Source organism: Pseudoliparis swirei, chromosome 20 (genome assembly GCF_029220125.1).
Source record: "Pseudoliparis swirei isolate HS2019 ecotype Mariana Trench chromosome 20, NWPU_hadal_v1, whole genome shotgun sequence".
Lineage (NCBI taxonomy): Eukaryota > Metazoa > Chordata > Actinopteri > Perciformes > Liparidae > Pseudoliparis > Pseudoliparis swirei.
In genome coordinates this window covers 1,408,559-1,425,629 of record NC_079407.1, presented here as the reverse complement: position 1 = coordinate 1,425,629, position 17,071 = coordinate 1,408,559, and the positions used below count along the sequence as shown (strand labels likewise).

Sequence of the window (17,071 nt, the reverse complement as noted above, 5' to 3'; positions counted from 1 at the left end):
CATGACCTTTGACCTTTGACCCGATCGATCCCAAAATCTAATCGACTGGTCCCCGGATAATAAACAATCATCCCACCAAATTTCATGCGATTCGGTTCAATACTTTTTGAGTTTTGCGAATAACACTCATACAAATAAATAAATACACGGCGATCAAAACATAACCTTCCGGATTTTCAATGCGAAGGTAATAAAAAGCTTGAAATGTGATTTCATCATTTCAAATATATATCTGGTTATATAAACACTGACCTCAGATCAGCTGAGGTGAGGTGATGAGCTGCTGGTTGTTCTTGTTTTCAGGGACGAGGAGAAAGGGAAGAAGATGTGGAGCAAATACCTGGAGAGGGAGGACAGTAAGGTCGTAGGTGAATCTCCTATTTTAAATTTTTTCTATTTTTGTAATTTATTATAATATTTATATATATATGTATATATATATATACAGGACTGTCTCAGAAAATTAGAATATTGTGATAAAGTTCTTTATTTTCTGTAATGCAATTCAAAAAACAAAAATGTCATGCATTCTGGATTCATTACAAATCAACTGAAATATTGCAAGCCTTTTATTCTTTTAATATTGCTGATTATGGCTTACAGCTTAAGAAAACTCTAAAATCCTATCTCATAAAATTTTAGTATTTCCTCAGACCAAGTTAAAAAAAAGATTTATAACAGCTGAGTGTTTGTCAAGGCTCAGGAAACCCTTGCAGGTGTTTCGAGTTAATTAGACAATTCAAGTGATTTGTTTAATACCCTACTAGTATACTTTTTCATGATATTCTAATATTTAGAGATAGGATATTTGAGTTTTCTTAAGCTGTAAGCCATAATCAGCAATATTAAAAGAATAAAAGGCTTGCAATATTTCAGTTGATTTGCATTACAGAAAATAAAGAACTTCATCACAATATTCTAATTTTCTGAGACAGTCCTGTATATGTGTATATGTATATACACATACATATATCTGTATTTTCCTGGTCATGTGACCCTCAGACGTGTTCGTGGGCCAGCTGAAGAGCTCTCTGACCTGCAGCCACTGTGGCTTCTGCTCCACCGTGTTCGACCCCTTCTGGGACCTGTCTCTACCCATCGCCAAGGTACACACACACACACAGATACACACACACACAAAGACACACAGACACACACACACAGACACACACATAGGTTCTTTAACTCATATTCACTCTACTTACAGCTCCTAACATGAGCTCTTTGGTTTTGTGTGTGTCTGTGTGTGTGTGTGTGTGTGTGTGTCTGTGTGTGTGTCAGAAGGGCTATGGGGAGGTGAGTCTGATGGACTGCATGCGTCTCTTCACTAAAGAAGACGTCCTCGACGGAGACGAGAAGCCGGTAAGAAGAAGGTTTGACCTTCTGGGCCCCCGTAGAGCCTAAAACCTCCATGAGACCATGTGACCACGAGACCATGTGACCACGAGATCATGTGACCACGAGACCATGTGACCACGAGACCATGAGATCATGTGACCACGAAACCATGTGACCATGAGATCATGTGACCACGAGACCATGTGACCCTGAGACCATGCGACCACGAGACCATGTGACCACGAGACCATGTGACCACGAGACCATGTGACCCTGAGATCATGTGACCACGAGACCCTGAGACCATGTGACCCTGAGATCATGTGACCACGAGACCATGTGACCACGAGACCATGAGACCCTGAGACCATGTGACCACGAGACCCTGAGACCATGTGACCCTGAGACCATGTGACCACGAGACCCTGAGACTATGTGACCACGAGACCCTGAGACCATGTGACCATGAGACCCTGAGACCATGTGACCACGAGACCATGTGACCACGAGACCATGTGACCACGAGACCCTGAGACCATGTGACCACGAGACCCTGAGACCACGAGACCATGTGACCATGTGACCACGAGACCATGTGAACATGAGACCATGTGACCACGAGACCATGTGACCATGTGACCCTGAGACCATGTGACCCTGAGACCATGTGACCACGAGACCATGTGACCATGAGACCACGAGACCATGTGACCACGAGATCATGTGACCACGAAACCATGTGACCACGAGACCCTGTGACCACGAGACCATGTGACCCTGAGACCATGTGACCCTGAGACCATGTGATCATGAGACCCTGAGACCATGTGACCCTGAGACCATGTGACCCTGAGACCATGTGATCATGAGACCCTGAGACCATGTGACCCTGAGACCATGTGACCCTGAGACCATGTGATCATGAGACCCTGAGACCATGTGACCCTGAGACCATGTGATCATGAGACCATGTGACCATGAGACCCTGTGACCATGTGACCCTGAGACCACGAGACCCTGTGACCATGAGACCATGTGACCCTGAGACCATGTGACCCTGAGACCATGTGACCATGAGACCATGTGATCATGAGACCATGTGACCCTGAGACCATGTGACCATGAGACCATGTGATCATGAGACCATGTGATCATGTGACCCTGAGACCATGTGACCCTGAGACCACGAGACCATGCGACCACGAGACCATGTGACCACGAGACCATGTGACCACGAGACCATGTGACCCTGAGATCATGTGACCACGAGACCCTGAGACCACGTGACCCTGAGATCATGTGACCACGAGACCATGTGACCACGAGACCCTGAGACCATGAGACCACGAGACCATGTGACCACGAGACCCTGAGACCACGAGACCCTGAGACCATGTGACCACGAGACCCTGAGACTATGTGACCACGAGACCCTGAGACCATGTGACCATGAGACCACGAGACCCTGAGACCATGTGACCATGAGACCATGTGACCACGAGACCATGTGACCACGAGACCATGAGACCACGAGACCATGAGACCATGTGACCCTGAGACCATGTGACCACGAGACCCTGAGACCATGTGACCACGAGACCATGTGACCATGTGAACATGAGACCATGTGACCACGAGACCATGTGACCCTGAGACCATGTGACCACGAGACCATGTGACCACGAGACCCTGAGACCATGTGACCCTGAGACCATGTGACCACGAGACCATGTGACCATGAGACCACGTGACCATGAGACCACAAGACCATGTGACCCTGAGACCATGTGACCCTGAGACCATGTGACCCTGAGACCATGTGACCACGAGACCATGTGACCACGAAACCATGTGACCACGAGACCATGTGACCACGAGACCATGAGACCATGTGACCCTGAGACCATGTGATCATGAGACCCTGAGACCATGTGACCCTGAGACCATGTGATCATGAGACCATGTGACCCTGAGACCATGTGATCATGAGACCCTGAGACCATGTGACCCTGAGACCATGTGATCATGAGACCATGTGACCCTGAGACCATGTGACCCTGAGACCATGTGACCATGAGACCCTGTGACCCTGAGACCATGAGACCACGTGACCCTGAGACCATGTGACCCTGAGACCATGTGACCATGAGACCATGTGACCATGAGACCCTGAGACCATGTGATCATGAGACCATGTGACCCTGAGACCATGTGATCATGAGACCATGTGACCCTGAAACCATGTGACCCTGAGACCATGTGACCACGAGACCATGCGACCACGAGACCATGTGACCACGAGACCATGTGACCACGAGACCATGAGATCATGTGACCACGAGACCCTGAGACCATGTGACCCTGAGATCATGTGACCACGAGACCATGTGACCACGAGACCATGTGACCACGAGACCCTGAGACCATGAGACCACGAGACCATGTGACCACGAGACCATGTGACCCTGAGACCATGTGACCACGAGACCCTGAGACTATGTGACCACGAGACCCTGAGACCATGAGACCACGAGACCCTGAGACCACGAGACCCTGAGACCATGTGACCATGAGACCACGAGACCATGTGACCACGAGACCCTGAGACCATGTGACCACGAGACCCTGAGACCATGTGACCACGAGACCCTGAGACCATGTGACCACGAGACCATGTGACCCTGAGACCATGTGATCATGAGACCCTGAGACCATGTGACCCTGAGACCATGTGATCATGAGACCATGTGACCCTGAGACCATGTGATCATGAGACCATGTGACCCTGAGACCATGTGATCATGAGACCCTGAGACCATGTGACCCTGAGACCATGTGATCATGAGACCATGTGACCATGTGACCCTGAGACCATGAGACCACGAGACCCTGAGACCATGTGACCCTGAGACCATGTGACCATGTGACCCTGAGACCATGTGATCATGAGACCCTGAGACCATGAGACCATGTGACCATGTGACCCTGAGACCCTGAGACCATGTGACCATGTGACCATGAGACCATGTGATCATGAGACCATGTGACCCTGAGACCATGTGACCCTGAGACCATGTGACCCTGAGACCATGTGACCACGAGACCATGCGACCACGAGACCATGTGACCACGAGACCATGTGACCACGAGACCATGTGACCCTGAGATCATGTGACCACGAGACCCTGAGACCACGTGACCCTGAGATCATGTGACCACGAGACCATGTGACCACGAGACCATGTGACCACGAGACCCTGAGACCATGAGACCACGAGACCATGTGACCCTGAGACCATGTGACCACGAGACCCTGAGACTATGTGACCACGAGACCCTGAGACCATGTGACCACGAGACCCTGAGACCATGTGACCATGAGACCATGTGACCACGAGACCCTGAGACCATGTGACCACGAGACCATGAGACCACGAGACCCTGAGACCATGTGACCATGAGACCATGTGACCACGAGACCATGTGACCCTGAGACCACGAGACCATGTGACCACGAGACCCTGAGACCATGTGACCACGAGACCATGTGACCCTGTGACCACGAGACCCTGAGACCATGTGACCCTGAGACCATGTGACCACGAGACCATGTGACCATGAGACCATGTGACCCTGAGACCATGAGACCATGTGACCACGAGACCATGTGACCACGAGATCATGTGACCACGAAACCATGTGACCACGAGACCCTGAGACCATGAGACCATGTGACCACGAGACCATGTGACCCTGAGACCATGAGACCATGTGACCCTGAGACCATGTGACCCTGAGACCATGTGATCATGAGACCATGTGACCCTGAGACCATGTGATCCTGAGACCATGTGACCCTGAGACCATGTGACCCTGAGACCATGTGATCATGAGACCATGTGACCCTGAGACCATGTGACCCTGAGACCATGTGATCATGAGACCCTGTGACCATGTGACCCTGAGACCATGAGACCACGAGACCCTGAGACCATGTGACCCTGAGACCATGAGACCCTGTGACCATGTGACCCTGAGACCATGTGATCATGAGACCATGTGACCCTGAGACCATGTGATCATGAGACCATGTGACCCTGTGACCCTGAGACCATGTGACCACGAGACCATGTGACCCTGAGATCATGTGACCACGAGACCCTGAGACCATGTGACCCTGAGATCATGTGACCACGAGACCATGTGACCACGAGACCATGAGACCACGAGACCATGTGACCACGAGACCCTGAGACCACGAGACCATGTGACCCTGAGACCATGTGACCACGAGACCCTGAGACTATGTGACCACGAGACCCTGAGACCATGTGACCATGAGACCACGAGACCCTGAGACCATGTGACCATGAGACCATGTGACCACGAGACCATGTGACCACGAGACCATGAGACCACGAGACCCTGAGACCATGTGACCATGTGACCCTGAGACCATGTGACCACGAGACCATGTGACCACGAGACCCTGAGACCACGAGACCATGTGACCACGAGACCATGTGAACATGAGACCATGTGACCCTGAGACCATGTGACCACGAGACCATGTGACCACGAGACCATGTGACCCTGAGACCATGTGACCACGAGACCATGTGACCACGAGACCCTGAGACCATGTGACCCTGAGACCATGTGACCACGAGACCATGTGACCACGAGACCATGTGACCACGAGACCATGTGACCCTGAGACCATGTGACCCTGAGACCATGTGACCATGTGACCACGAGATCATGTGACCACGAAACCATGTGGCCATGAGACCCTGAGACCATGTGACCCTGAGACCATGTGACCACGAGACCATGAGACCATGTGACCACGAGACCATGTGACCATGAGACCATGTGGCCATGAGACCCTGAGACCATGTGACCCTGAGACCATGTGATCATGAGACCATGTGACCCTGAGACCATGTGATCATGAGACCCTGAGACCATGTGACCCTGAGACCATGTGATCATGTGACCCTGAGACCATGTGATCATGAGACCCTGAGACCATGTGACCCTGAGACCATGTGATCATGTGACCATGAGACCCTGTGACCATGTGACCCTGAGACCACGAGACCATGTGACCCTGAGACCATGAGACCCTGTGACCATGAGACCCTGAGACCATGTGATCATGAGACCATGTGACCCTGAGACCATGTGACCATGTGACCATGAGACCATGTGACCCTGAGACCATGTGACCATGAGACCATGTGATCATGAGACCATGTGACCATGAGACCATGTGACCCTGAGACCATGAGACCATGTGATCATGAGACCCTGAGACCATGTGACCACGAGACCATGTGACCACGAGACCATGCGACCATGTGACCACGAGACCATGTGACCCTGAGATCATGTGACCACGAGACCCTGAGACCATGTGACCCTGAGATCATGTGACCACGAGACCATGTGACCACGAGACCATGTGACCACGAGACCCTGAGACCACGAGACCCTGAGACCATGTGACCACGAGACCCTGAGACCACGAGACCATGTGACCCTGAGACCATGTGACCACGAGACCCTGAGACTATGTGACCACGAGACCCTGAGACCATGTGACCATGAGACCACGAGACCCTGAGACCACGAGACCATGTGACCATGAGACCATGTGACCACGAGACCATGTGACCACGAGACCATGAGACCACGAGACCCTGAGACCATGTGACCCTGAGACCATGTGACCACGAGACCATGTGACCACGAGACCCTGAGACCACGAGACCATGTGACCACGAGACCATGTGAACATGAGACCATGTGACCACGAGACCCTGAGACCATGTGACCACGAGACCATGTGACCACGAGACCATGTGACCCTGAGACCATGTGACCACGAGACCATGTGACCACGAGACCATGTGACCATGTGACCACGAGACCATGAGACCACGTGACCATGAGACCACGAGACCATGTGACCCTGAGACCATGAGACCACGAGACCATGTGACCACGAGATCATGTGACCACGAAACCATGTGACCACGAGACCCTGAGACCATGTGACCATGAGACCATGTGGCCATGAGACCATGTGACCCTGAGACCATGTGATCATGAGACCCTGAGACCATGTGACCCTGAGACCATGTGATCATGAGACCATGTGACCCTGAGACCATGTGATCATGTGACCCTGAGACCATGTGATCATGAGACCCTGAGACCATGTGACCCTGAGACCATGTGATCATGAGACCATGTGACCATGAGACCCTGTGACCCTGAGACCATGAGACCACGAGACCCTGAGACCATGTGACCCTGAGACCATGTGACCCTGAGACCATGTGATCATGAGACCATGTGACCCTGAGACCATGTGACCCTGAGACCATGTGACCATGAGACCCTGAGACCATGTGACCATGAGACCATGTGACCATGAGACCATGTGATCATGTGACCCTGAGACCATGTGACCCTGAGACCATGTGACCATGAGACCCTGTGACCATGAGACCATGTGACCATGTGACCATGAGACCATGTGACCATGTGATCATGAGACCATGTGACCCTGAGACCATGTGACCCTGAGACCATGTGACCCTGAGACATGTGACCATGAGACCATGTGACCATGAGACCATGTGATCATGAGACCATGTGACCCTGAGACCATGTGACCATGAGACCATGTGACCATGAGACCATGTGATCATGAGACCATGTGACCCTGAGACCATGTGACCCTGAGACCATGTGACCATGAGACCATGTGATCATGAGACCATGTGACCCTGAGACCATGTGACCCTGAGACCATGTGACCATGAGACCATGGCTGTGTCTACTACCGCGCACTTGAGCACTTCGAGCTGACTTTCAGTGCTCAAGTGCGCCACTGAAAGAACCAGCAGAATTCAGAGCACTGAAAGTACCCGGATGGTGCTCTGCAAACGGGCAAAACATGTAAAACGATGGACACTACTCGCCCTAAGCGGCCGCCATCTTGGCTACGTACCGGAAGAGGAGGAGCCATTTCGCCAGCTTTTCATTTTATTTCTAAAACAATGGCGGACAGCACAAGCGGTAGACCACGAAGCTACAGACTGTAAATGTAAGTATCAGCGGTAATTACACATTGTACTGGTATTACAATGTACTACTAACATGCCATTCTCAGATTAGTGAGCATACCTAGGTAGCATTAGATGCCATTGGATCTGCATGGCAGTTATGATAAGCTAGCTGGGTAATCCACCACCCGGCCAGTCCGACGAAGGTGCACTTTTATCGGACACTTTCCGCTTGACGAGCCGGGGCAGGTCGGCTCCAGGCGCTTGCTCCAGCGGCAAGTCCGACGACAGATAGCTATGTCAGTCATCGGACAGTGTTAAACAACGGCTGTTCTGTTAAACAATCGAAATAGCAATTTTAATAATGGATTAACAATGGATATGCTCAGTTTAATAACGGGTTAACATGACACTGCGAGCGTTTACCAACACGCCGCCCAATAATTAATACCGTTACGATCGCTATCTAAGCTTGTCCTTCAAGAAATAATTGTAGCTTTCAATCATCGTTGTGTGTGTTTTTTTAATGTCGTGTATGTATTAATTTAAATGTAATCGTGGTCTGGGACAGAGCACTGAATGGCTATCCTCTTTCTGTTTCCTGCCCCAGAGACGTTTCCTGGAGGTGCTGCTGGTCCTCTGCTGCCCTCCCGACATCTGGCTCCAATGACCTCTGGCACCTCACATCCACCTCCAGGGCCTTGAAGAAGATGGACCGCCATCGCGTCTTCAGTATCCCGAAGGACCTCTCCACAACACAGCTGGCCTTTGACAGGCAGCAGTTGTAGCTTGGAGGTGGACAGGCTGCCTGAAGGGGGTCATGAGGCAGATGGGTTGGGACAGGCAGGGGGAGCCACCATCCCCAAGGATACAGTATCCTGGTGGAGGGGATGACTGCTCATAGAAGATGGGGCTGTTATTCAGGACCCTGGCATCATGCACTGAGCCCGGGGCCTGTCGAAGGCCCTGGCCACCACCCGATAGGAGGTGGCGCTGGCAAGCCAAAAAATAAAAACTAGACAGGAGATCTCGGGGCCCCAACCGTGGTCAGTCAGTGCCCAGCACAGCCATGAGGGCGTTGAATGACTCGGTGAGCCTGAAGTCCACCCTCATGTCACTGGCCATCACAATACAACGCCAGCAGTGGCATTGCAGCATTGATACGGCAGCGCCGCCTGGGACTGGGTGGCTGCTGTAGAGTGTGTGGGGAGGGGAAGGGAAGATTATATTAATATGTAAGTCATTTTATCAATAAAATGTTGTCATTGAGGTTTTGTAGTCTTTTATTGCGTTTTCTGATTTATATTAGAAGTGATGCATGTTTGTAACAATAATTAATATGCCTGTGTGTTCAATTGCTAATTGATTCCTGTATCAGGGTGAACTTCACTACAACAGAGATGTGTATAAAAGTACAGTCAGTCAAAGTAGGCCTATTACTGTGTGAATTCAAGCAGATGATGACTATCATTTCAGTGGATAATTCTTAAAACTAATTGGAATCTAGGGACAAACATGTACAGATTTGTCATGTTTAATTTCCATATGGTGTGTATGTGGATTGCAAAGAAGAAGGCTACTTCTGACAAAGATAATTGAGAATTTAGCATACCTAGCGAGGAGAATTTAATTGCAACTACTACATGAAGCTATGCTGTGAAGGTAAGGCAAAATCACAATTACATTTACATATACCATCTCGACTTCAGCCAGAAGGCGGAGGCTCCTGCCGCGATTGTGGAGGTATCGCAGTTTCCACATGGGGTGGAGAAAGGGGTAAACAAGGGACAACAAGAGGGCAAGAAGTGCTTCATTTTATCACTTTAAGGGTTACGGGATCGCAAGAAGATTTGCATATGTCACTCCCGGCTTAATTTCGCGGGTGCGGTGAACAGATTTGCGTCCGTCACTTCCGCCAAGTGGTTAACGTAAGTGTTCCATTTGAGACAGCACTTCATCAGCGACGCAGTACACTGCAATGCAGTGCACTGAATTGCAGTGTACTGCATTGCGTTAAGTGCGCGGTAGTAGACACAGCCCATGTGACCATGAGACCATGTGACCATGTGACCACGAGACCATGTGACCACGAGACCATGTGACCACGAGACCATGTGACCAGTGGCCTCCTGGTCCTCGTCCTAACACTGGCTCCTCCCCCCTCAGACCTGCTACAGGTGTAAGACCAGGAGGAGGTGCACCAAGAAGTTCACGGTGCAGAAGTTCCCCAAGATCCTGGTTCTGCGTATCCTTTCCTCCTGGTGGTGACGTCCGGTTACTGCAGGAGACGTGATGTCGTAGGTTATTGTGTTATCACATCATCACTGACGATGATGATGATGAAGGTGCACATGTCCCACAGAGCTCGGCGTGTCCTGAACGTTACGTACTTGACTCCGCCCCCTCGCCTCCAGACCTGAAACGCTTCTCTGAGGCGCGGAGGACCAGCAAGCTGTCGACCTTCGTCAACTTCCCCCTGAAGGACCTCGACCTGCGGGAGTTCTCCTCCGGCAGCAGCCGTGAGCCCTGCTTCTGAGAGGAAGACTCAGAATATTAATACTAATATAAATCATGATATAAATAATAATAATATAAATCATTTTATCAATAATAATAATATAAATAATACTAATATAAATATAAATAATAATATAAATATTAATCATAATATAACAAATTAATATTAATACTAATATAAATCATTTTATCAATAATACTTATATAAATATAAATCATAATATAACAAATTAATATTAATACTAATATAAATCATGATATAAATAATAATAATATAAATCATTTTATCAATAATGATAATATAAATAATACTAATATAAATATAAATAATAATATAAATATTAATCATAATATAACAAATTAATAATAATACTAATCCTCCCGTTTCAGGCGACGCGGTGTACAGCCTGTACGCCGTGTCCAACCACTCCGGCACCACGATGGGGGGTCACTACACGGCCTACTGCCGCCACCCCAGCTCAGGGGAGTGGTCCACCTTCAACGACTCCAGGTAGGTCTGGACGCCCTTCATCTTCATCATCGTCTTCATCGTCAGTCAGAGACACACGGCTCCATTTGAGAAAGGGCCGCGTCTTCCTTCGTTTCCCACAATGCAACGTTTCTCTCTCCCCTCTCCAGAGTTACGCCAATGTCCTCCAGCCAAGTGCGCGGCAGCGACGCCTACGTCCTGTTCTACGAGCTCACTTCCTGCTCACGCATGTGATGGGAAGCCCCGCCCCCTGAGACGGACAGCTGGACATTAAAAAGAAATGCAGTGCTGGTGGAGCCTGGACTTGTTTTATAGACACACACACACACACACACATACTCATGAACAAACACACACATGAACACACACACCTCCACCAGCCTGCAGGCTGCGTCCCTCCATCATGGAGGAACCACGTTCTCTCTCCATCTTTACTCTTCTGTCCTTCTCTTTCTGGGCGGAGGTGTGTGTTCAGTGTGTGTGTGTGTGTGTGTGTGAGGCTGTCACAGGGCAATAATCCCATCTGACGACGACCCTCCGGTGAATCTGTCCCTCTATGCACTGCAAACACACCTCATCTTCCTCTTCCTCCTCCTCTTCTCGTTGGCCTCAAACCATTAAAAACTCTGTTGCAACTCTGGTTATCATTTTTACTGATTTATGTTGTTTTGGGGTCTTCATCTTCATCATCAGGTCACATGACTGGTCAGGGTTACGAGGAGCTCTTCACTCCACCGGCCTGCTCGCCCTTCTTCCTCCTCCTCTTCTTCTCCTTCTCCCTCCTCTCCGGTGAGGAGGCGGTGTCACTGCTCCTCTGACCTCGAGGTCTCTCCTCCTCGTTGCAGCCATTGAACAACAACAACCCAGAGAGAATGTTTCAAACTTATGTGTATATTTTTATATCCTGATGCAATACGAGAACGTTCTTATCCAACGGTGCTGAACACGAACCAGGAAGTTATTCATGCTGACAGGAAGTGATGTCACACTAACATTGGTAGTCAACACATGATAATATATGAATATATATATGAAATAAAAGTTAAGTTGTTTTGTTACCGTCTCTGCAGATGTGTGTGTATATATTATATGTACATATTTAATATATAGACAGTGTTCCTGGACCACATCTCCAGAAGGGGAAGAGACTGCAGGTGTCGCCCTCCTGTGGTAGAACGGTGAACTGCACACCTGACAATAAAGTGATTGAAGCGTGACTTGTTTTATATATTTATTTTTCAGACGTATACTTTGACTTATCATTTGTTTAAGTACTGTGCTTTTTAAATATATATTTATTTTACTTAATAAACCATGAAGCCTAAACTCCTCTTTATGACTCTTTCCTCAGTGATGAGCGACTCCGTCCTCATAAAGTTTATTGATCTTTATTCAAGTCAACAACACAACATCTTTACAAGAGCCCCAGAAAATATATCTCACTGATCTTTAGATCATTATTAGATTTGGCAACATAAGTCCCTAAAACAATTAATATATATATACCGATTTATTCATGAAAAAATACATTTCACAACAAGCACCAGAGAGATGAGCGACAGTAGTAACATGCTCCAAAGTAAACAAGGGAGTAAACAAGCGGAATGGCTTCACACTGGGGGGTCAGGCTCCAACAGAACCAGGTCCACTTCTATCCCAACAACAACAATGGAAAGGAAAACACACTTTCCCTTGTGTGTGTGTCCCTGGTTCTGGTGTTTATACAGCCCCTCCTCCCCCTGAAACATTTTAATCTGCACGTGTGTGTTCAGGTGTTTGTTGTTGTTGTTGTTGGACCAGCTGCTGAACACACCAACATGAGATTCATGTCCGCGTTCTGAGGGGAAGATGATCCGTTCTCAGACCGATGACATCACAGTGACGTCATCCAGCTCGTCTTCACAGGATGACATCATGCTCGTGAGGGCGAGCCCGATGACATCACTGTGTGGCTATACATACATGTGTTACAGGATGAGACATCATTGACCTTTACGGGAGGGAATCATCATCAAAGATTATATCACGCATTGCATTGTGGGTAATGAGGGTCTCCTCTTCCTGGACTCCATGAAAGTGCAAATATTAAAACTCACCACACGAGCTTTGAGAAGCGACAAGCAAATACAAGTGGTGATGTCACAGTGTTTAGCTCAGGCCCACAGCAGGAAACCTCACGCGAGGCGACAGGAAGTTAAACAATAAAATGCTCCACAAGAACTAAAGTAGAAATACCTCGACATGAAACTTCCAGTTCGACACAAAGGAAATAAATAAAAGAATCCAACGCAGGGGGCGTGGCCTGAGGCGGCGCTCTGCTCTTCAAGTACCTTAGTGCTTCTTTCCTTGATGCATGTTAGCTGGGTGGAGTGAGGAGCCGGGGGGTCGATGCCGGGGGGTCGATGCCGGGGTCGATGCCGGGGTCGATGCCGGGGGGTCGATGCCGGGGTCGATGCCGGGGTCGATGCCGGGGGGTCGATGCCGGGGGGTCGATGCCGGGGGGTCGATGCCGGGGTCGATGCCGGGGGTCGATGCCGGGGGTCGATGCCGGGGGTCGATGCCGGCGGCCGTCAGGAGCAGAAGGCCGACTGCAGCTGCTTGAAGGCCGCCTGCCGCTGCTTCTTATCCACTTCCTGTCGCTTGCGCTCGTCTTTCTCTTCTTGGATCTCCGCCTCGAACTTGCTGCCCAGAGACAGAGCCTGCATCTGGAGACAGGGGGCGGGGCTTATTACACAGCTTTATTTGGACGGTCAGAAATGATAAATGTTGTAGTTTTACTTTGTTTTGTTCTTCATAAAAACTATTAATTATATTTATATAGTATAAACATGAACTCAGAGTTTAGGAAGCTCAGAATTAATCTAATATCTATTTTATATTAATGTGAAAACATCTAGTTTATCACGAACACTACATTTTACGAGGTTACACCTGAACGCACCATGACAACGTTATCATCTACCTTCAGGACTCATGTTCAGCTGGTTCAATACAACTAGAGTACACTCGGGTCCACTAGAGTTCAGTCGGGTCCAGTCGGGTACCTTGGCCTCAAAGAAGTCCTTGGCCCCCATCACCCCCTCGGCGGACACGTTGATCTCAGACAGCCGGGCCAGCGCCATCAGGCCGCTCTCCTCCTGCAGCTCTCCGGCCGCCGCTCTCCTGAAGATCAGCAGGAACTGCAGGAAGGTTTGAGTTAGAGGAGCTGTGGCCTCCAGGAGGAGCAGGAGGAGCTGTGGCCTCCAGGAGGAGCTGTGGCCTCCAGGAGGAGCAGTGGCCTCCAGGAGGAGCTCCTCCACCTCCTCCTGGTAGACCCCCTGTGGTGGACACTCACCTCTCTGTAGCTCAGCTTGTTGTCCAGGTCCTCGTCCACCTCCTTGATCATGTTCTTCAGGCCCAGGTGCGTCTGAGGAGCTCCCAGCTTCTCCATCATCAGCTTCAGCTCCATCAGGTCGATGAAGCCGTCTCTTCCGGTGTCGTACCTGAGGCACAGAAACACGTTTGAGGAGGAGCCTGGTTCTGAAAAGCCAGAGCTCCATGAGTTAGAGCTGCATTCTCTCTCCTGACCACCAGGGGGCGACGACTCTGGTTGTATAGAAGTCTCTGCTCCATGAGTTAAAGCTGCATTCCAGAGAGCTTCCTCTCTGTTATCAGCCACTGGTCCAGCGAGGCGTTCAGGGAACAGACCGTTGTCCCTCCAGAGGTCAGGCTGACGTGTCCCTCGATGCTTTGTGGACCTTCATTAAGCCTCAACTTTACTGACATCTTGTTGTTTTGCAACCAGAGAACAGGAAGTGACCTGTTGGACCATAACGTCCTAAATGATGACATCATGCTGTATAGAAGACTAGAAACTAGAGACTGAGACATGAACTCATGTTTACAATGTTAAAAACTAGAAATGGTCAACAACAACAACAGTTGACACTCCGGTGCACAGAGGTAACATTCAGGGGCCTCGAGGGGCCCTGTTGGTGATGTTCCCATGGTAACCATTGTAGCCAATGGTTGACCAGGCTGGTTACAGCCAGAGGAAGGACTTCCTGTCTGGGCTGCGTTCCAACACCACAAAGAGGGTCCCACAGCCTGCTCCTGTGTGGGAGAACAATCACCTGACCACGAGGGAGAACCCAGGAACCCCCGTCCTGTCAGAACCCTCAAGAACCCCCATCATGTCAGAACCCTCGTCATGTCAAAACCCTCAAGAACCCTCGTCCTGTCAGAACCCCCGTCATGTCAGAACCCTCAAGAACCCTCGTCCTGTCAGAAGAACCCTCAAGAACCCTCCTCCTGTCAGAACCCTCGTCATGTCAGAACCCTCAAGAACCCTCGTCCTGTCAGAACCCCCGTCATGTCAGAACCCTCAAGAACCCTCGTCCTGTCAGAAGAACCCTCAAGAACCCTCCTCCTGTCAGAACCCTCAAGAACCCCCATCATGTCAGAACCCAGAGGAACCCTCGTCATGTCAGAACCCAGAGGAACCCTCGTTGTGTCAGAACCTTCAAGAACCCTCGTCATGTCAGAACCCAAAGGAACCCTCGTCATGTCAGAACCCAAAGGAACCCTCGTCATGTCAGAACCCTCAAGAACCCTCGTCATGTCAGAACCCTCAAGAACCCTCGTCGTGTCAGAACCTTCAAGAAACCTCATGAACTCTCGTCGTGTCAGAACCCAGAGGAACCTATCTGTGAATACTATACATGTATAGTATTCGCATGTTATTTGTCACACTATATGTTAGAGCACCGTGTTTATTTAATTTTGAATTACCAGCGTAATAAAATGAACATGAACGCATCGTCGTGCCTCGCGCTTCCCGCTCTGATCACATCAACACGCAGCGGGTCACGAGGGCCTCGTGTGAGTCAGACTGACAGCGCGCGCTTCCCCCGCGGGGCTTCACGTCAGCAGCAGCATCTTTATCCTCTCGAGCCCTCCCGCGCGCGCTCACTCGGCCACATCAACCTCCCTCCCGCGCGCGACCTCGCCGTTTCTTACCGTTTGAACATCGCCTCCATGTCCTTGATCTGCTTGCGCGTGAACTCTTTGAACTCCGTGTACGGGTTGAACACGCGGTTCCGGCACGGGGCGGCGGTCCCGTCGTTGATGTCCTGTCGGCGGGTCAACACGGCGGACAGCTCGGAGGAGGACGACGGCTCTCCGCCACAGGCTCCCTCGGCCTCCTGCTGCGGCTTGGGTCGGACCGGGCTCGGTACCGGCTCCGGCCTCGGCTCGACCTCCTGCGTAGCGGCCATCCGCGACTGGAGCTTCTTCGCCAGCTCGTCTGACGCCATGGCTTCGCGTAGCGGGCTGTAGGAGTTGCGGGAATGGAGCCTGACAGCCTTCTCACGCAGCAACCGTTACACACTGACCGTTAATCACCAAGAAGAAAGTGTGCGCAGCTTCCGGCTGCACTCTTTCAGAATAAGACAGAGAATAACGGTTCTTCTTTTTAACCTGTTTATTATTGATTTTTTAAATCTTCTGCGTTTATTCCTCTTGCATGTCGGTGTGAATGTATGTATTTAGCTATTTATTTTTGTAATATGTCCAAATTGTTCAATAAATAAATAAAATAAAAGCTATTTATGTTCATTACATGAATGCAGTCTTTTCAAAATATGTTTTTTTTAACCAGGTGAGATTA

General features: G+C 49.8%; 2 protein-coding genes and 2 long non-coding RNA genes across 12 annotated transcripts in view; 2 read left to right on the top strand and 2 right to left on the bottom strand.

Annotated features, from left to right (window-relative positions):
- Nucleotides 1-12,641, top strand: part of usp2a (ubiquitin specific peptidase 2a) — a 28,575-nt gene extending 15,934 nt beyond the window's left edge. For 6 of the 8 annotated variants that reach the window (XM_056440507.1, XM_056440505.1, XM_056440506.1 and 3 more), the window contains 7 exons: nucleotides 304-368; nucleotides 1,003-1,106; nucleotides 1,282-1,362; nucleotides 10,584-10,662; nucleotides 10,832-10,936; nucleotides 11,325-11,445; nucleotides 11,574-12,641. In XM_056440507.1, coding sequence (XP_056296482.1) covers nucleotides 304-368; nucleotides 1,003-1,106; nucleotides 1,282-1,362; nucleotides 10,584-10,662; nucleotides 10,832-10,936; nucleotides 11,325-11,445; nucleotides 11,574-11,658 — 640 coding nt within the window. In that variant the 3' untranslated portion in view covers nucleotides 11,659-12,641. The remainder of the gene's footprint in view (nucleotides 1-303; nucleotides 369-1,002; nucleotides 1,107-1,281; nucleotides 1,363-10,583; nucleotides 10,663-10,831; nucleotides 10,937-11,324; nucleotides 11,446-11,573) is intronic. The other 2 variants (XM_056440508.1, XM_056440510.1) reach the window with 1 other exon arrangement.
- Nucleotides 8,232-9,686, top strand: LOC130210348 (uncharacterized). Its single transcript, XR_008834790.1, has 2 exons — nucleotides 8,232-8,458; nucleotides 9,028-9,686. It is a non-coding gene; the product is annotated as an uncharacterized LOC130210348 (long non-coding RNA).
- LOC130210350 (uncharacterized) lies at nucleotides 9,347-10,577 on the bottom strand. Its single transcript, XR_008834792.1, has 2 exons — nucleotides 10,113-10,577; nucleotides 9,347-9,609 (listed from the first exon to the last, which is right to left on the bottom strand). It is a non-coding gene; the product is annotated as an uncharacterized LOC130210350 (long non-coding RNA).
- A 155-nt stretch (nucleotides 12,642-12,796) lies between the features above and the next one.
- Nucleotides 12,797-16,945, bottom strand: efhd1 (EF-hand domain family, member D1). Of its 2 annotated transcripts, XR_008834789.1 has the most exons (5): nucleotides 16,423-16,945; nucleotides 14,759-14,906; nucleotides 14,469-14,603; nucleotides 13,939-14,129; nucleotides 12,797-13,861 (listed from the first exon to the last, which is right to left on the bottom strand). XR_008834789.1 is itself a non-coding variant. In XM_056440512.1 (4 exons), the coding sequence occupies exons 1-4, from the start codon at nucleotides 16,716-16,718 to the stop codon at nucleotides 13,995-13,997; spliced, it is 714 nt and encodes a 237-aa protein (XP_056296487.1). In that variant the 5' UTR covers nucleotides 16,719-16,945; the 3' UTR covers nucleotides 12,797-13,994. The 2 variants fall into 2 exon arrangements, 1 of the variants encoding a protein (XP_056296487.1); XM_056440512.1 differs by having other exon boundaries at nucleotides 12,797-14,129.
- Nucleotides 16,946-17,071: the final 126 nt, after the last annotated feature.

What these genes read in the sequence shown, in the direction of transcription:
- efhd1 (XM_056440512.1), bottom strand. Translation starts at nt 16,718, where the DNA reads ATGGCGTCAGACGAGCTGGCGAAGAAGCTCCAGTCGCGGATGGCCGCT. An exon ending in ATGGAGGCGATGTTCAAACG is followed by an intron (nt 14,907 to 16,422) that starts GTAAGAAACGGC and finishes TCTGTGCCTCAG; the next exon opens with GTACGACACCGGAAGAGACG. An exon ending in ACAAGCTGAGCTACAGAGAG is followed by an intron (nt 14,604 to 14,758) that starts GTGAGTGTCCAC and finishes ACCTTCCTGCAG; the next exon opens with TTCCTGCTGATCTTCAGGAG.